General features: G+C 40.7%; 1 protein-coding gene across 1 annotated transcript; it reads left to right on the forward strand.

The window, feature by feature from the left end:
- Window positions 1-489: 489 nt before the first annotated feature.
- prdm15 (PR domain containing 15) lies at window positions 490-18,929 on the forward strand. Its single transcript, XM_037748635.1, has 24 exons — window positions 490-589; window positions 2,480-2,519; window positions 2,616-2,709; window positions 3,924-4,077; window positions 4,185-4,337; window positions 5,450-5,555; window positions 5,645-5,710; window positions 6,640-6,849; window positions 8,027-8,239; window positions 8,352-8,446; window positions 8,529-8,616; window positions 8,757-8,924; window positions 9,233-9,327; window positions 9,468-9,599; window positions 9,963-10,103; window positions 10,373-10,536; window positions 10,931-11,010; window positions 11,336-11,455; window positions 11,587-11,718; window positions 11,847-11,930; window positions 12,958-13,133; window positions 13,220-13,300; window positions 16,633-16,854; window positions 17,644-18,929. The coding sequence occupies exons 1-24, from the start codon at window positions 491-493 to the stop codon at window positions 18,178-18,180; spliced, it is 3,450 nt and encodes a 1,149-aa protein (XP_037604563.1). The 5' UTR covers window position 490; the 3' UTR covers window positions 18,181-18,929.
- Window positions 18,930-20,821: the final 1,892 nt, after the last annotated feature.

Raw genomic sequence — 20,821 nt, forward strand, 5'->3', positions numbered from 1 at the left:
ACTCAATTACAGAGATAACTGACTTTATAAGAGTGAAGGGTTTTGCAGGTAACTGTAAAATACATCTGTACTTTTACTTAAGATTTTGAATGCAGGACTTTCACTTGTAATGGTATATTTGTATTATTTTTTTATTATAATATAAGGTTTTGTGGTTATTAATAAGACTAATATAGAGTCTTGACGAGCACTAAAAGAATGTGTTTTATAAGACTCAATTACAGAGAAAAATGACTTTATAAGGGTGAAGGGTTTTGCAGGTAACTGTAAAATACATCTATACTTTTACTTAAGATTTTGAATGCAGCACTTTTACTTATAATGGTATATTTTTATAATTTTTTTTTATTATATTATAAGGTTTTGTGGTAATTCAAGTGCTTTTCCCTATTTTTTTGTTTGCTAAACTACAACACAACCTCTAATTGCCTAATTAATGCTTGATTGAGTTGCTTTATATCAACTCTTGAAGAGCACTACATTCCCCATAATGCACTCGGCGCGGTGCGTTTCCGGTCCTGCGCCGTTTCTGGAGCGGATTGGAACCTGGAGTCAGGATTCGCTAAATGAAGGGTCTTCTGCAGAAAAGGTAACGTGTTTCTCTATAAATACACATCGTTTTCCTAACAAATGGCGACGCAGTGTTGTAGTAAAGGTGCAGCCGGTTCGTCCGGTTCGCTCGGTGCTTTGCTGCGCCGCCTCCAGCGCGCACTACCAGGCGTTGAAGAGCACCGACTCCGGTTTGGTGGTTTGCGTCTCCGGTCCATCCGCCATGCCGACTGTTCTTTGTTACATTTTGGAGAAGAGGAGCCGCTCAGATCGGAGTTAAAACCCGGCTACAGTTTGGGAACGACTCAAATCCTGGATCCCATCTGCTGCCCGGACTGCACACGTTAATATGCATGCTCTAACTGCACCTCTTATATACCAAAAAACACTGTTATTGTTGTCATAATGCATAATACACTGCTGTTTAGCCTGCAGGGCTGAAGCATGCAGTGCAGCTGAAGAAGTGTCTCAGGTTAAATGTGTGTGTGCAGGCTCTGAAGTTCAGCTAACACACTCTAAAAGTAGTTCCTTCATAGAAATGTCCATTTTTCTCCTTCCTGTCCTGACCCCTGTTTCCTATAATTAAAGACATAATATATCTGCTATTAAAGACATGATATATCTTCTATTAAAGACATGGTATATCTTCTATTAAAGACATGATATATCTTCTATTAAAGACATGGTATATCTTCTATTAAAGACATGATATATCTTCTATTAAAGACATGGTATATCTTCTATTGAAGACATGATATATCTTCTATTGAAGACATGATATATATTCTATTAAAGACATGATATATCTTCTATTGAAGACATGATATATCTTCTATTAAGTACATGGTATATATTCTATTGAAGACATGATATATCTTCTATTAAGTACATGGTATATATTCTATTGAAGACATGATATATCTTCTATTAAGTACATGGTATATATTCTATTGAAGACATGATACATCTTCTATTAAGTACATGGTATATATTCTATTAAAGACATGATATATCTTCTATTAAAGACATGATATATCTTCTATTAAAGACATGGTATATCTTCTATTAAAGACATGGTATATCTTCTACTAAAGACATGGTATATATTCTATTAAAGACATGGTATATATTCTATTGAAGACATGATATATCTTCTATTGAAGACATGATATATCTTCTATTAAGTACATGGTATATATTCTATTAAAGACATGATATATCTTCTATTGAAGACATGATATATCTTCTATTAAGTACATGGTATATATTCTATTGAAGACATGATATATCTTCTATTGAAGACATGATATATCTTCTATTAAGTACATGGTATATATTCTATTAAAGACATGATATATCTTCTATTGAAGACATGATATATCTTCTATTAAGTACATGGTATATATTCTATTGAAGACATGATATATCTTCTATTGAAGACATGATATATCTTCTATTAAGTACATGGTATATATTCTATTGAAGACATGATATATCTTCTATTAAGTACATGGTATATCTTCTATTAAAGACATGATATATCATCTATTAAAGACATGGTATATCTTCTATTAAAGACATGGTATATATTCTATTAAAGACATGATATATCTTCTATTAAGTACATGATATATCTTCTATTAAAGATATGGTATATCTTCTATTAAAGACATGGTATATCTTCTATTAAAGACATGGTATATCTTCTACTAAAGACATGGTATATCTTCTATTAAAGACATGATATTTCTTGTATTAAAGACATGATATATCATCTATTAAACTTTAAGGAGAGGAAAACATGTTTGTGGTGCTGGGAGTAGATCCCCTCCAATATGTACTTTTTCAAAAGAATTACTTGCTCCCGCACACACTTTTCTCTGCTTTATTATATCTTCTATTAAAGACAAGATATATCTTCTATTTGCAGGTTGGCATAATGGCTGAGCAGGCACCAGATGAGTTCATCTGTGAGTATGAATCCAGCTCTTACTGAACTACTGACACAGACAGTGACACTGGGCTGCTCAAGGTGACAGGTGATATGTGATGTGTGTGTGTTGCAGGGTGTGAGGACTGTGGCCAATACCATGACACAGAGTGTCCCGAGCTGGGACCGCTGGTGACCGTCCAGGACTCCTTCGTCCTCAGCCGGGCCCGGTGAGTGACAACTCAAAAGTGCCTGAACTTCACTGACTTGAAATCAAACTAGTGATTCCATCCATCAACTTAAAGGGATCGTTCAGGTGTTTTGAAGTGGGGTTTTATGAGTTACTTATCCGTAGTCAGTGTATTACCTACAGTAGATGACGGTCGGTTTGGAGAAACAGACAGAAGTACCAGCACGGGAGCAAAGCAATGTACTGCTGTGGACGGGGGGCAACAGCAAAGCGTATTTTGGCCACCTAAAAGAATCAATATCGGTATAAATGTACGTTATATTTAGACTATTTTTGCCCATTTACTTTGCCATGAGACAGCTATGTTTCCGACGGGTAACTGAAGCCGTTATCACATTGGTGAGTCTGAACTAATCAAAGTCACACAATAACACAAACAAACTAACCGATGGAGGCAGCGGTAGACCAGCAACTCCTGTGTTCTGCGATGTAAAATTACTGTTTTTATCATAGGAGTCTGGTGGCTGTGAAGAGAGCGTAGATAACGGCTTCAGTTCCCCGTCGGAAACATAGACTGTATAGCTGTCTCACGGCAAAGTAAACAAGCAAAAATATTCTAAATATAGCGTACATTTATACTGATATTGATTCTTTTAGGTGGGTCTTTCTTTAGGTGTCTAAAATATGTTTTACCACCGGCCCCGTACACAGCAGCACATTGTTTGCTTCGGTACTGGTCCTGTCTGCTTCTCCAAACTGGGGGCATGCCGACCGTCATCTACTGTAGGTAATACACTGACTATGGAGAAGTAGCTCATACAACCCCACTGAGAAACACCCAAACTATCCCTTCTAAGTTCATTCAGATTCAACCAGAGGAAGATCCGCAGCCTAAATTCCCTACTATCTGCAGTGTAAACTGACCCTGACCTCTATCCTCGATCCTCCTCGTGGAGAGGGGGAATGAAAATACAAAGCCTTTACACGTGTCATGTTATTAATATTCTAGACCTTGAAGAGAGATTTTGTGAGTTTAGAGCTCGTTGCAGATGGTTGACTTCCTGGCACTTGAAGTTCCATCCCACGCGCGCTAAATTCAGATCTTCAGGCAAATCCACATTTTATTTTTAAACGCCTCTGAAAATATAATGGAGTCTTTGTATTCACATAACACGAGGCGAAGTGCCAAGGAAATAATATGAATGATTTTTTGTGTTCTAACAATCATACTAAGTTGTTCTTTTCCTGGATCAGGTCGTCTTTACCAAACAGCCTGGAGATCAGACAGGTGGACGATGGCCAGGAGGGGGTGTTTGTGCTGCGCCGGCTGGTCAAGAGGACCCGGTTCGGGCCCTTTGAGGCTAAGAGGGTCCCCCACCTGGAGAAGGATGGACCGTTCCCTCTTAAGGTGCAGCCTGATGTTTACATGTGGAGCGGAAACACTTGATGCTCTGTGCTGTTATAAATGGATGGATGTGGTTGTTATTTTAGCTTCCTTTCTTGTTAATCCTCCAGATCTTCCAGAAGGACGCCGTGGTGGTGTGTTTTGACTCCAGCAGTGAAGAAGACTGCAACTGGATGATGCTGGTGCGACCCGCCTCCGACCACAAACACCAGAATCTGACAGTGTACCAGCAGGATGATGATGTGTACTATAACACCTCGCAGGTGCGTGTCTCCATCCTAAACCTAAAGCCTTGTTGGTCCAAGATTTCCCTTTTGTGATGACATTTTTATTATTATTTGAACCGAAGAGATGTATCAGCAATACGGCAGTGAATAAAGTTCATCAAACAAAACACTATATATCAAGTAAGATTTAACCATAATATGACAGACCACAAAAAGCACACATATTAAGTCACTATAATGGATGCAGATGACTATACATGCATAAGCATACATCTAGACATACATATGTATATACATAACATCTACACACACCTCACACCTATATATACAGTACATACACACTTGCATACATATAATACATACTAACATATTGCACATACATATCTGCAATAAGGAACTATGTGATAACCACCAAGTGGTACTGATGTAAGCGATGTTGCTTCAACCCTTATAAATTTAGCCAGTATTACAACACCGAAAGAAGTCTACAACAAACAGTAAAATAAACAGATTATGAAGCCCAAATGGGGAACAAAGAACTAAAGAAATATCACAGAAACAGGACCAGAGGGAGAGTTACGAATAAATAAAATAAAGTTAAATTTGAGAAGTAAAAGAAATGGATAAATAAAAACAGAAGAAAGAAGGAGGGGTTCTCTTAAGTCGAGACGCCTTTAAGATCCTCCACTGTTTTGGCCCAAAGACTTAATAGTTTCCTCTTTTGCTCCATGGATGCGTGCTGTGGACAATTTAAGATAGCCAAGATCTATAAAAGTAAGCACCCATTGCTAGTGCAAGCTGAGAGAGATCATTTAAAATCAATAGAGATTGGGATAGGAATATGTAATATAGCAGACAGATTTTCTTTCACCTTCCAGAAATTAGCTACACCAGGGCATTCCCAAATTATATGATAAAAGGTACCAATCTAATACCTACTGTATATGGCATAAAGAACAATTTGAGTCAGCTTTAAACTTCACACTGTGAAGTTTACGTGGAGTCATGTACGTCCTGTGAATAAAGATTAAATGAATTTGTTGGTGGTCAGGATTATTGGTCCAAGATTTCAGGGATTAATCTAGTCATGCAGCTCATTCATTTCTAATAGGAGCTTGGTGTGTTGCCCCTGCTGTTTGTTTCCTCAGGATGTGCTCCCAGGAACAGAGCTGAGGGTCTGGTACGGAGCCTTCTATGCCAAGAAGATGGAGAAGCCCTCCCTTAAGCCTCCACTTCAACCAGCACCTACACCAGGTAGGTGACATTACAGCACTGATGCTGTTGTGCTGTGTCACGGCAACAGTGTGAGTTGTGTCTTTATAGTTTGTCTCTTCATTTTTCAGACGTGACAGAGACCTCAGAGAAAACTGGAGCCGACATGCCTCCAGTGGCTGAAGAAAATAACGCAGGTAAGATCATTCAAAACATCCATCACCTCTAGTCAGTACATCTTCGAGTACATTCACACCTAGTGCAAAGCGAACTTTTCGCACAGGGGAAAAAAATATTGTAGCTTTCTGTGGCCACCCAGAGCTACGATAGTACATCATACCTGTACAGAGACCGGACGAAACTCAGTGTATAAATGTATGTGTATAAACCACAAGACTGTCTATAAACAACAATGTTGCTGCCGTATTTATGTCTAGATGAGTTTATGTTGAGTGTTGAGGTGTAGCTGAATAGCCTGGCACTGATCAATCCAAACTCCATTCAGAAAACAAGCAATTTAAAAGTTGTTTGCTTGTCGTCTTGCGGACAGACCTGACAAAGCATGAATTCAGACTTTTTACAAATCTGCATTATTATGTAGTTATTTCGGCATTCTTCTGATCTGTTTATTTCAATTAAATCACAGCACAATCTGTTTATTTTGGGTCCATACCGCAGTAGCGACGTGTGGCTGGTGATGTTATAAACCCAGACATGAAGGCGTTTGGTTTTCTGACGTATCTGGGACTTCCACAATACGTACAAAGCAGCAACAGTGGTTATTTTTTTCCATGGTTGATGGCAGAAATGGCGGAAAGAAAAGTTGTTGCTATCTATGGAGACAAGCTCCTTCTCCTCTCCAGCGTGAATGAACACAAATGATACCGGGGGTCCGGAGGTAAAGCGAGGCAAAAATTTACTTCTCTCTTGGTGTGAATGCAACATTCGAAATGTTCTCCTCTTTCTGTAAGAGGAAAGCTAAGTTCATGTCTGGGTCAGCTGTTTCTCTCCACAGTGAGTTCAGCAGGGGTGGAAGCCAAACCGTTCAAAACATCTCTTAACTGAGCAAAAATGCTGTGTCATGGTTACACGCTCTGATTCCCCTGCTTGCCTCTGTTGATCACAGGCAACGTGCTGAGTCATCTCGATGAGGCGAAGATAGCATCAGCGCTTCCGGACGACTCGCTCCTGCCCCAAGAGGAGAGCCTGGTCGGCCCCGATGAGGAGGAGGGCGACCCCCCCGCACCTCGACCGGTCCCCAAGAGAGGACAGGGCCGAGGGAGGAGAGCTAAAGGACGCAGGCCCGGAGGTGCAGCTACCGCTGGCAAAAACAAAGGTGAGGAAGACAAAACAGTCAGGTTTGAGCAGGAAAATCCAGCCTCAAACACATAAGAGATTACATTTCTGGAGCCAGTTTGTGGAGAACTCGCTTGATATCCTGTTGAGATGAACCAAAGGATCCAAAACATCTTCGATAAACATCAGGATCTGTGTCAGTTCATGAAAAAGCAATATCTTCTTTGGAGACTCGCTGTCCTGTGCTGGCATCCAACAATAATACAGTTAGAAATTCATCTCGGAAAAAGCAAAGATACTAGTTATTCCACTGGGGTTGCGTTTCACAATGCAACACAGCTCTCACGTTTCTCCTCCACTTTCTATCAGAATCAGATTTATTGCCAAGTAGGTTTTCACATACAAAGAAGTTGCTTTGGTAAAATACAATTTAAAAATAAAAATATGTACAAGAAATATAAATATGGAATAGAAGAAAAACACAATACAAATATGAAAAATAGTGTAAAATATGTACAAATAATGTAAATATACAATAGAAAAAATACTATAAAAATATGAAAACAAATATTTAAAAACATGTACAAGAAACAAATATAGAATAGAAGAAAAATATATATAAAAAAATACTATAAAAATGTAATAAAATTGGAAGAGCGGTGCGTTTTTTTAGAAGTGGACGTTTTGTGCAGAAATGTGCAAAATTGTCCAAGGAATGTACAAAGGTTCACAGTACGTAAGAGTATAATAAGAATATGCAATGTACAGGGATATCGTCCCAAATATGTGCATTAATGTAGCACATAATACACAGATGAGAAGACGCTAATCTAGCGTGTCGTGTCTATGGGAGGGGATAAGAGTCTTACATGTGTAACTCGTAACTCTGAACTGAACAAGTTGCAACAGGTTCAGGCACATTCTGCAGAGGATGTTGTTGGATGGCATTCTGGCAAAATGGTGCAAATATCTATCTGAGGTAGTCGGTGATGGAGCAGCTTCATTAAAAGTGAATGAAGTTATTCCTGTAGTGCTGAATTGGAGTATTTAATAATGTTGGTCACAGATAACAGAGCACAGCTTCATGTCTTTATCATTTGAGCCATGCTAGCTAGCAGCTTGACCCTAGGGATGGCGGTGTCTCAGTCGGTCGGTCCACCACTTTGGTCCAGACTGAGATAGACATTGAAATTGACCTTGATTCCTGATGTGTGCAGATGTGAAGCCGTCGGTGGCGAGGTCAGAGTCGGTGGCCTCAGAGGCGGCAGCGGCAGCAGCAGCAGAGAGCAGCAGTGTGCGGAGCTCTCCGGACCGCGGGGTCGTCCTGAAGAGACACAAAACCAGAGAGCACAAGAGGGTGTACCGCTGCTCCCTCTGCAACAAGGTCTTCCAGAACAGCAGCAACCTCAACAGACACATCCGATCTCACGGTACGTTCACATTAGTGAGCTGAGGAACTAATTGTAGGCCTTCGAAGCAGCATCGCATGATTCAAATACTGTACACTGAGAATGAGGAATCTCTTCTTCTGCATCCTCCCAGGTGATAAGCTGTTCAAATGTGACGAATGTGACAAGTTGTTCAGCCGGAAGGAGAGTCTAAAGCAGCACATCTCTTACAAGCACAGCAAGACCATGGTGAGTATCACTCCTAGCTGTTAGCTCAGGAGTTTTTACTACCTGCAAGTTAATGTGTCTTCTTTTCATGTCCTCCCAACAGCCTGACATGGAGTACAAATATAAATGCAACACGTGTGAGAAATCCTTTCGCCTGGAAAATGCCTTAAAGTTCCACAACTGTCGGACAGGTCGGATAGGCTTTTACTTATATATGAAGTTATCTCCTCGCTTCTCCCTTTTTGAACGATGTTTCTGATCACATCCCGGTCAGATTTATCCATCTTCTTCTTCTTCTTCTTCTTCTTCTTCTTCTTCTTCTTCTCTCCAGACGACAAGACGTTCCAGTGCGATATCTGCTCGCGGTTCTTCTCCACCAACAGCAACCTTTCCAAGCACAAGAAAAAGCACGGCGAGAAGCTCTATTCCTGTGAGATCTGCAACAAGATGTTCTACCGCAAAGATGTGATGCAGGAGCACCACAGGAGGCACGGCGTGGGTGAGTCCCACAGGCGCAGAGAGCAAAGCTTCACTTTGTTACGTTTTTTTAGGTTTAGTTTTCAAAGCACTGTTTTCAGAAAGGGCGATGTAGGAGGAAAATGGCTCTTTGTGTGGAATATTTACTGTGATTAGGTACATCATTCACAATGTAGGTGAATTTCTTTAAGAAAAAACATGAGACTGGATCAAAAACTCCAGAGAGCTCCAACTTGCATCAAACTACACCTTTTAGTTACATGTCACCATATTTATCCTGTTGGGCTTTTAAGTTCTTTGCTGAATTAAACCCAAAATGCATCTGGACAGGACCAAAGCACATGAAGAGAGAGGAGCTGGAGGCCAATGGAGAAGAAGGGACCAGGTACAGGAAGGAGCCGTCACCCTGTCCCATCTGTGGCAAGGTGAGCACTCCGCACAGCAGCAAAGATTACTGGCATTTATGGCAGCAGGTCAAACGAAGTGCACACAAGTCCTTGAGGGGAAAAAATGCACCGTGGGTGTTCATGTGCATCTGTGACGTGTTTGTGTTTTGTTTGCACAGGTGTTCTCCTGCAGGAGCAACATGAACAAGCATCTGTTGACTCACGGTGATAAGAAGTACACCTGTGAGATCTGCGCTCGCAAGTTCTTCCGCGTGGACGTCCTTCGAGATCACATTCACGTTCACTTCAAGGTGAGGCGGCGCAGAGTGGAAGCTTAACATTCTCTATCGCTCACAGTTAACAGCCTCGTTTCTGGTAGTTTCTTTTCTTGCGTCGGGGCGTTTGATAGCTGTGATATAATCACAACCTCCCACGGCCTGTCAGGAGCTGTTGCTCTTTCTGTATAATGAGTACGTAAAGTAAACGTAAGTAGACTTTGTCACCTGCCATTCCAGTAGTGATGTATTCCTTAGAGAAGACTAAAATGCACCATGTTAGATGTCACTATGGTTATTTCATAGCACCTTGGATCAAACATGTTTCATTAAATTGGGTCTTGACCCCCCCTCTGGATCCTAGCTGTCACTGAGCTGAATCATTTCTGTTTGTTCCAGGATATCGCCTTAATGGACGAGCAGGAGAGAGAGGTCTTCATCAAGAGGATCGGCATTTCAGCAGGCGACAGCGACGAAACAGACGACGATGATGATGAAGACGATCTCGAGCACCACAAGTACAACTGCAAGAAATGCCAAGTGAGCTTTGTCCCGACAGGCATAGAGACATCAACGCACACTTTACGTTCTTTATCTTATTAACTTGTAATAATATCTAAACATTTCAGGGAGATGAGGCACATTTAAGAATATAAACTGTTTTGCCTTTGCCCATTTATCTTCAGCAGAGCGTTCATTGAACATGCTCAAGGCCCTCTGATTCATACAGCTAAGAGCAGCTCGAGTAATATAAACTTACATATCTTTGTTTTTTTCTCACACAAATTCATGACCTTCTGTGTCTCTAGCTGTCATTTGCGAAGGGCAAAGAGTACCTGAAGCACATCCTGGAGCAGCACAAGGAGCGAGGCTACAGCTGCGGGATCTGTAACCGGCGCTTCGCACTGAAGGCCACGTACAACGCTCACCTGGTCATCCACAGAGAGCAGCTGCCTGACCCCGCAGTGCAGAAGTAAGCACTAAAACATGTCCCACCTCTCAGTTTTGGTTTGTTTAGCCTTGTCAAACCAAGGCTGAGTTAATGGATAAGGATGGAAATCAGAACGTCAGCTGAGGTCTGTTGCATACTGATAATATGGCAAAATACTCCAGACACCATTCTGAAGTGTGCTGAGGAGAAGAGTCCATGTGAAAGTCTTTTTATTCCCCTTAAATATGTACTGTGTAATATCTATTGAGAAGGTTCAGGTCAGGATGTATAAGAGCTGAATGCAATACTGTAGTTAAAGAATGTGGTCTGATTTAGAACAAAAAAGGTCATTTCAAAGTGAAACCACAACATAAAATAAACAACCTGCAGTACAAAGTAACTGTAATCATTTCTTATCTGCTCATCTGTCCTACAGGTACATCCATCCGTGTGAAATTTGTGGCCGGATCTTCAACAGTATCGGTAACCTGGAAAGGCACAAGATCATCCACACTGGTGAGAAACAGAATAATAAATATATACATACATTTGCATAAAGCACCATATTTGTCCACTCCCATGTTGATTAGAGTATTAAATACTTGACAAATCTCCTTTTTAAGGTACATTTTGAACAGATAAAAAATGTGCAATTAATTAATTAAACACATGATTGTCCATAGTTAATTGCGATTAAAAATATTTTAATCAATTGACAGCCCTAGTGTTGACATATGGCATAACAACATGAAACAGAGACATAAGTTACACACAGAGACACAAAGACAGAAAAGCATTTTTTCATTTCTCGTGGTGATTGAGTGTCCGTTTGGTCATCCAGGGGTGAAGAGCCACGGCTGTGATAAGTGCGGCAAATCATTCGCACGGAAGGACATGCTGAAGGAGCACCTCAGGGTTCACGATGACATTCGGGACTTCCTGTGTGCAGAGTGCGGGAAAGGTCAGGTCCTCGCTGCTGCTGCATCACACACCTTCGTTACCTTTTTTTCTGCACTCTGCAAACGTCATGATCAACACATAATAGCTGATGTTCGGATCATCGCCGTATTGAGCAGATCTTTTCTTGTGCAGGCATGAAGACCAAGCACGCTCTGAGGCACCACATGAAGCTGCACAAGGGCATCAAAGAGTATGAGTGTAAGGAGTGCAACCGCAAGTTTGCCCAAAAGGTCAACATGCTGAAACACTACAAGAGACACACAGGTGAGTCAAAATGTGTGTTACAGATCCACGAAAGGTGTAAGGAAATAAAAGCTTAGACATAATGTAGACATGTGATTGCTACACGTGCATTTTCACCTGATATTGTTGCTGTTTGTTTGTGCTCGCAGGTATAAAGGACTTCATGTGTGAGCTGTGTGGAAAGACGTTCAGCGAGAGGACGACTCTAGAGACGCACAAGCTCATCCACACAGGCAAGTGTCTCATGTCAGGCCACGTTAAAGAAAAACAGCCTGATTATTACAAGACATTTACAAGCTGAACATCCATCCATTATCTTGACATGGGGCGAAGGTGAAGGCGGGGTACACCTTGAACAGGTCGCCAGACTATCCCAGGGCTGACACATAGAGACAGACAATCTTTCACGCTCACTCAATTTACAGTCAACAATTAACCTAACCTGCATGTCTTTGGAGGTGCTCGGAGAAATCCCACGCTAACAAACTCCACAGGGCCCCAAGCCCCAAGGTTTGAACCTGTGACCCTCATGCTGTGAGGCGGCAGTGCTAACCACCGTGCCGCCCAAGCTGAACGTGGGAACCTGTAATTTAAAATGAAAAATGGAGTGGTTTATGGTCAGACAAGAACCAATTCTGCAGCCTGATTTATGCAGCCAGAGCAAAAGAAACAGAACGCTGCTCAAAAATGAATGTTGACGGGTGGAAGTCGATGGGTGGAAGATGGATTGGTTGGGAACAGAGAGAGAGAAAAATTACATCAATACGGAATTCTAAATTCCTATTTTTGCGAAGTATGAAGCCCAGAAACTGACATATTTCAAGGGTAGAAACTTTTAATTTTTACACTTAGGCTAGGCTACCCGTTTCCCTCTGTTTCCAGGCTTTATGTTAGCGTGTCCTGGGGGTAGATTCATATTTACCACACAGACATGAGAGTTTTATCATCTCCTCATCTAACTCTCAGCAAGAAAGCGAAAAACAGTATTTGTTTGTATTGTGAAGTGTTTGCAGTGGAACAAGTGTTGTTTTTCCAGCTTGTGATGCAGTTTGAGATTTGTGAAAAATCATTGACTAAAAGTGTTCTTTATTGATGTATTTGTATCTTTTTTGACAGTTTTTTTGGGCTCCATATCATAGTCTGTTCAATTATAAGGTCAAAACTATGAATGTGATCCCACCAGTAGTCTGCAACGTGTTTGCATCGGTGCATTTAGCATACTGGACTGACCGAGTGCCCCTCTCTCTTCTCTCTCTGCAGTGGGCAAGACATGGACATGTGCGACGTGTGATAAGAAGTACCTGACGGAGTACATGCTGCAGAAGCACGTCCACCTCACTCACGAGAAGGTGGAGGCCCAGTCGTGTCACCTCTGCGGGACCAAGGTGTCCACCCGCGCTTCCATGAACCGACACCTGCGACGCAAACACCCCGAGGTGAGTCGCGTTGAGACAGGATCCGTATGTTTTACCGGCCAGGCCAGTTGCTCTTATTAAATCCTTAATTTCATTTGTGGCTCCAGGTGGTGTCTGTAAGAATGGACGAGTTTGACGATCTTCAGGAACCTTCGACAATCAATGATTCGTCTATCAGCATTGTGCAGGTTAGATTACATCTCTTTCACTCTGCAGTACAGATCTAATCAGTTGATAAAATGATTTTGATGCCTGGCACTACTGCATATCATGTTCCTTATACTTTAACTTCCTTGTTGTGCACATCAGCATGTTTGATTGTACACTAAATATAGAAGTGTCAGAGTGCAAATATAAAGAGTTCCCTTTTCTTCACAGTATGAGCTCTGAATCATCTTCAGGAGGGACAGAAATATACATGGCGGTGGAGTAGCGATATATATAAAAAACAATTTTCCTGCAACACTGTGTGCTGAGCTCATGCCAAATAACTTAGAATCCTTATGGGTTAGAGTACATCTTCCTCACCTAAAACCAATCTTGATAGGCTGTTGCTACAGGCCTCCAGGAACTGATACTCATTATCTGAATGACTTATGTGAACTAATTGACAGAGCTGCAGATGTGAATGGTGAAATTTTCATATTAGGGGACATGAATATTGACTGGCTTGCAAATCAATGCCCGATGAAAAAGAAGATGGTGTCACTAGTCAGTGCTTGTAATCTATCACAGATGATTTCACAACCGACCAGAGTCTTTACTAACAGTGCTGGTCATACATCTGCCACTTGCATCGACCATATTTACACAAATACTCCTGAGCGCTGCACTAAACCAGTCTCTCTACCTGTAGGGTTCAGTGACCATAACATTATAGCTATTACCAGGAGAACCAAAATTCCTAAATGTGGTGTCAAAATTATTAATAAGAGAATGTATAAGAAATTCATCTCAGAACGTTTTTTGGAGGATGTCAGGAATGTAAACTGGGCCGATGTGTATGCTACACAGGAGCCTGAGGCTTCTTTACATATTTTTATGAACATCTTTATGAGGATTGTCGACAACCATGCTCCCATGAAGAAGTATACTGCCAAATCCAGACCAGCTCCATGGTTGAATGAGTCTTTAAAAGACCTTATGAAACAGAGAGACAAAGCCAAATCCACATTAGCAAAGTCAGGATCTGTGGAAGACAGACTAAAATATTGTCAATTGAGAAACCGAGTGACAAAACAGAATAAAAGCATGAAAAGGGAATATTATAAAAATAAAATAAATGCAGTGAAACTAGATGGTAAAGAACTCTGGAGAACCTTAAATGAAATAATGGGGAGAAATAAAACTGGGAGCCCTTCTTTTGTTCAGTCGGATGGCAGGTTTTTGACTAAACCATTTGACATAGCCAATTATTTTAATGATTACTTTGTGAATAAGGTCGATGCACTAAGGAAGAATATGAGCAGCATGGATTCCAATACTCTCAACCTTATAAGTAACAATATAATGATTAACAAAAGTTGTTCATTTCAGTTTAACAGTGTGGATGAGAGTGAAGTAAGGAAGTTGTTAAAAGCCCTTCCTGATTATGGCTCCGTAGGCACTGATATGCTGGACAGTAAGGTACTTTGTCTCTCAGCCGATTACATTTCTGGTCCCATATGTCACATATTAAATAAATGTCTAATGGAAGGTATATATCCTAGTATTTGGAAAGAAGGTAAAATAATTCCCTTACCTAAAGATGGCAGATTAACATTTACTGGGCAGAACAGCAGACCCATCAGTATTCTCCCTGTACTAAGCAAACTGATGGAGAGAATAGTCCATTCACAAATACAAAATTACTTTGACTGTAATGGCCTGTACACTAGATTTCAACATGCTTACAGACATCACTACTCCACTTGTTCTGCACTAACGCAAATGACAGACGACTGGCTAAAAGAGATAGATAATTCTAGGATAACAGGTGCAGTGTTACTGGATTTCAGCGCGGCATTTGATGTCATAGATCATGACCTTTTAATTAATAAACTACAACGTTATGGATTTAGATCAAGTGCAATCACATTTATGAAGAATTATCTTTTATGCAGAACACAAAGGGTGTATTACAATGGCAGCATGTCTAACAGTAAAGGGCTTAACTGTGGCCTGCCGCAGGGCAGCTGTCTTGGACCTCTCCTGTACTCCATCTTCACAAATGACTTGCCGTCTGTATTGCATAAAGCCAGTATACAAATGTACGCCGATGATTCCACACTGTATTACGCAGCAAATACAAGCGGCGAACTAGACCAAGTTCTATCTTCAGACCTAAACTTGGTCTACGATTGGATAAAACAAAATAAGTTGGTACTAAATATCTCAAAAACCAAATCCATTATTTTTGGATCTAGTCATAAGCTGTCATCTATGCCCACAATGAATCTCTACTTGGACAGTGAACCTATACAGCAGGTGGATAAGGTCACATTACTGGGACTAACCATAGACAATCAACTGTCATGGGTCGAGCACATAGAAACAATTGTCAGGAAAATGGGAAATGGTATCTCCATGGCAAAAAAATGCCTTCCGTATGTTCCAGCACACGTTCTGGGACAAGTAGTTAAATCTTTAAGTTTAAGCCACCTGGACTATTGCTCACCTGTATGGTCTTCTGCACCGAAAAGCATACTGCGGAAACTACAAATTGCACAAAACAGAGCTGCAAGACTTGTGTTACACTGCCCCATGAGAACGAACACAGACAGCATGCATCATAAACTGTCATGGTTACCAGTAGAGAAAAGACTTGCCTTAAGCACAGCGACATTCTTTAGTAACAGCATTTATTCTACTAAACCCGAGTTTTTATACAGTCAAATTACCAGATGCAGGGACGTTCACAGTCATTTCACTAGAACAGCAGGTGATGGCCAAATCATGTTACCTCACCCAAAATCTAATGCCTTAAAAAAGACGGTCATTTACCGCGCCATCACTCACTGGAATAGCTGCCCTCTTCACATCCGTCAATCCTCTAACAAATCCACATTCAAATACCATCTACGAATACATTACTTAAACAGCTGATCGATAGTCCAGTGTTGGTCATGTATGGTTTTCTTTGTTTTCTTTGTTCCTTTTTCCCTGATGATGAGCCTTGAGGCTAAACAAAAAAAAAAAAAAAAAAAAAAAAAAATTGTGGAAGATTTGTGTATGAATTTGAAATTTGAAATTTATATATGTTTGAAAATTTGAGTGTTATTAGTGTAACACAAATATGATGTTGTATATAGTATGTATGTGATAAATTAATGTACATGATTTCGGACCCCAGGAAGACTAGCTGGTGCTATTGGTATCAGCTAATGGGGATCCTTTTTAAATAAATAAATAAATAAATCAGGCCCTTTGTACCTGGTGTTACATGCATCCTGTGTGACATGATTGTGTTTGCAGAAAGAAAGAAAATGAATAAAATCTACCCTGTCACCTGTCTCATGAAATGTTTCACATTCCTCCTCAGCCCTCTCTGACCCTGGAGAAAGACGGCATGCCTCATGAGAGGCCCAGCCGACCCTCCCGACACCCCAAGAAGAAGCAGAGAGTTCTGGCCGAGCCGGAGCTTTCCGAGTCCGACGAATACGTCGATTACGCCGAGCCGAGGCACGAGCCCATGGTAGAATTCAACGCCGTCATCGTCGGCGACGAGACCGAGACGAGCTCTGCCGTGCAGAGCATCCAACAGGTAGATATGAAGATTTTCACAAAAGTTCTTCTTTTATTGTCATAATAACATGTTCAATCTCTTTTTTTTTTTTTTTTTGAAAGACCACAAGAAATGGGCTGACGTTTTGTGTGCTCACACCCTGCTGATGGCCAGCAGAATAAATGCAGTGATGATATACATTTGTTGTACAATAATGTTACTACTGTTCTGGCTCTGTATTACTGGAAGCTTGATTTTCTTTTTGTTGTTTTGTTTATTGAGAGCTATAAAATGCTGTGATGATTGATTTCAATATCAACAGTATCAAAGTGTAATGAAAAGTCCCTCTAAAAGGGTAATTAAATAAAACCTAAATGGGTTTAATAAAATGGTAAATTGACAGATAATGTCATAACATCACACATGAACCAGCAATTATGACTTATTTATTATTTATTTATTGTTTTTATATTTACATAAATGATGATGACAACACACTGTAACACCTTTCCTGCAGCTAAAGCAAACAAGAAATTAAATACAATGAAACTGTCGAAAGAAATGGGAAATATAATATAACAAATAAATAATAAAATCTCCCTCTCACCCTCGTGGGCTAGTATCTGTGTCTTCCTCATTATCCAGATATTACAGTATATGTATAACTAAAAAATTTTGTTATCATAGTAGTCCTCCTAGTTTGCTTAAAAATTGTCTAGAGTATTGGAGGTAAATTAAATATTTGTAGTTGAGAGTAAATTTCCCGTCTTTCAGATGTATTCATAATACTGCTTACAAACCAGCATATATAAATCTATATTCTTTCAGGTGGTGGTCCTGGCCGACCCCAGTGCTCCATCATCCTCCTCACCCAACAGCTCGGTGGGACTGACCAACATCACCGTCACGCCCATCAGCAGCCACGCCCCCGCCCAGTTCACCAGCCTGCAGCCCGTAGCCGTGGGCCACCTGACGGCCAGCGACCGGCCCCTCACCCTGGACAACTCCATCCTCACCGTCACCTTTGACACCGTCAGCGGCTCCGCCATGCTCCACAACCGGCCGGCCGAGCTCATCCCGGAGACGGTGGGTCCCGGAGGTGGCACGGCCCCTCAGTCGGTCGCCCACTTCATCAACGTCACCACTCTGGTCAACCCCATGGGCCACCAGCTGGAGGCCCCGACCCTGGCCTGGAGGCCCGTACCGGCGGTCGAAGGCGGCCAGGTCGCCCCCGTGGTGGAGGGTGCCCAAGGGGAGAGTCAGGAGGTCCAGAGTCAGGGCCCGGAGCCAGGCCGGCCCGTCCAGAGCCAGCCGCCAGCCCAGCAGCAGCAAGGCGGCTCTGCACAGCAGATGTTCAGCTACTAGAGCAGAGACTGGAGGTGCTGGTCACCTCACATTCACAGACTTTGTAATATAGTAGAGTAGATTTTATCAAACTGTACAAAGCTTTGATGATCACTGTCACCCTGATGCCTCTCCAGCCCCATGGAAGTGAATGAAATTGTAATGATTTCTGTTTTCTTTTTTTATACTGACAAAACACAGAGGCTGTTAATAATAATTAACATAATATTTTTTAAAAAAAGAACGAGAGAGAAATGGTACTTTAGCCCAAATCACTGACACTCCTCTGGAAGATTTACATTTCAAACCAAAGCAACATGTTGAACATTCAAATGCCTTACCAGCCTTTTAAAAACCTGCATGTTTTCAAAATAAATCTGCTGCTCGAAATATGTAATATGAAAATGTACCAACCTGAAAAAAAAAACCCGATGCTTTTGGTGCAGTGGACACACTCCTACCAGGTTATGTGATGAGAAGTGATGGTTGGCATCACTCATGAAATGTTATTTTTGAACACTGTAAGCTGTAATTATTGTTGAACTGTCTGGAAACAAATACTGGAAGAGTTTTTGTACTGTTATTTTTTAAACAAAATACCTCTTTGAAATGGCTGTTCTTTTTATTTGTCTTCATGTAAGTTTAGTATGTGTGGTCAACAGTGATAACTGTCAGCCGCAACACAAGGCGTCCGAATCCTGTGCAAACCTGCTTCCTGTCTTGCTTTTACATGACTATGTATCATCATCTAAAGTATGGAGGACGGAACTGACAAAATCAAAAATAAATTAATTAATGACTCAATAAATAAATGTAATTTAATGTAGCAAACATAATACTAAAAATAAATGTAGCCATTAATTAACTGATAAAATGTGACACTAATTGATATTTCTGTTTTAATTTGTATCTTTATTTATCTTTGTATTAATGGCCTTGTTTATTTACGCCTTTGTTTAATTTCTTTTTATTAATTTATGTATTTTGTTTTTATTAATTTTAACATTTATGTATTTATTTTTGCATGTAGTATTTTTTATTTATTCATTTATTTTTTATTTGGCAGGTTCCGTCCTCCATACTGAATCCATACCAAAGTCTTTATTTCCCAAATTTTAAACAAAGAGCCAAACGAGGACATACAGGAAACCATAACATTTGCTGGTTTTATATTTGATTGAGACCGCATTCACTTCACACTCTTAATTCCATCATCTTGACCATAATTTCTTTCTTTTACACACGAAACCACAACAAGAGGCTTAACCACTATAAAGTCGGTGTGTCTTGCGTCTATGTATGAGAGGTGGTGGGGCCTTTTGCATGTCTGTGCCCGGGGGCCCATTGTCTCCTAATCCGCCCATGTTAATCAGAAACATCGTGCATGAGAATACCACATTTCTACTCTGCATATCTAGGACTATTGTTTAATGTTCAAACACAGCTGGTAGAGTTTGAGAGCAGGGAGAGATGTTGTAAATCAGCATTGACCTCCACAGATTTATTAATGTTAGTAACATTTTGCTATTTGCCTAGAATGTCAAATTAGCTTCATCTTTCTGTGTATATATTTTCATAAATATAAGTCTTATCACAGAGCTAAATGCTTTAATATGAAACTACCAGTAGATGGCGCTAAAGTCTGGCAACATCTTGCACACAGAGGGTAAAATGTAACTATTCATAGTTCTGAATATTCACAAATGAATTACTTAATATTTATTTTCCTACCAAGAGGTATCAATAGTACATGAGATCAGCAGCACTGTAGTAGTATGAGCTTTCATAAACAGCCAACACATTCTTCATTTACTGAACATCAGCAGCTGCATTCTTATAATCATTTGTGTGGCCACACAGATGCTTCAAAGAAGCCCTGAGGAAACAAACTGAATGATAGGAACAACAAAACACAGTGGAAAGAGTACAAACTATAAATAATATGCCAGCACATACCAGAGCTGCATGCTGCCACAAGCTGAGGTTTACTGTGCGACACTCTGAAAACATTAGATAGGCCACTGATAGTGGTTTGTTGGTTTGTTTTTACATCTTATGGTTGACGCACCAGATGATGATTTATTATTCATTTTTCTCTCAGTGGATAAAAGTGGACGGTCCTGATTTTAGTCAGAGCAGCAAAGCAGATGAAAAGAGCTGATTTAATTAACCACACCGATCAAAGCTCCTCTTTCATGCTAATGATCAAGAGGTGTGATGCCGCCCCAGAGAACACTTTACACAGGAGGTGGGCTCTTGTTCACACCGCCCAACAACTTTCATCCTTTAGCTGCTGCTCATGTTAATGTGTGTCTGCAGAGCAGCAGCCTCGGGGGACAAACACTGATCTGTGCTGCAGTGACAAGAGCTGGAAGCCTGAAATGAAGCCTGGTTCCTGACAGACCTATAAGATCTGCTTATTGTCTCAACAGCCTCCCTGATGACATATTTACACTTGGTCTTTATACCTCGTCCTTCCAGTTCCCTGCTTAAATCTGGAAAGCAGGGTGGAGTAAGGTGATATGATGAGATCATGTGTTGTGCCGGTAGAGTAGAGGTAAATAGAGAGGGAGGATTTCCACTTACTGATTACCAGAAAGCAAACAGCAATGCAGAATAAATAATTGTATTTGTGTAAGGGTCATCATATAACCTAGCAATT

The sequence above is a fragment of the Sebastes umbrosus genome, chromosome 17 (genome assembly GCF_015220745.1).
Source record: "Sebastes umbrosus isolate fSebUmb1 chromosome 17, fSebUmb1.pri, whole genome shotgun sequence".
NCBI lineage: Eukaryota > Metazoa > Chordata > Actinopteri > Perciformes > Sebastidae > Sebastes > Sebastes umbrosus.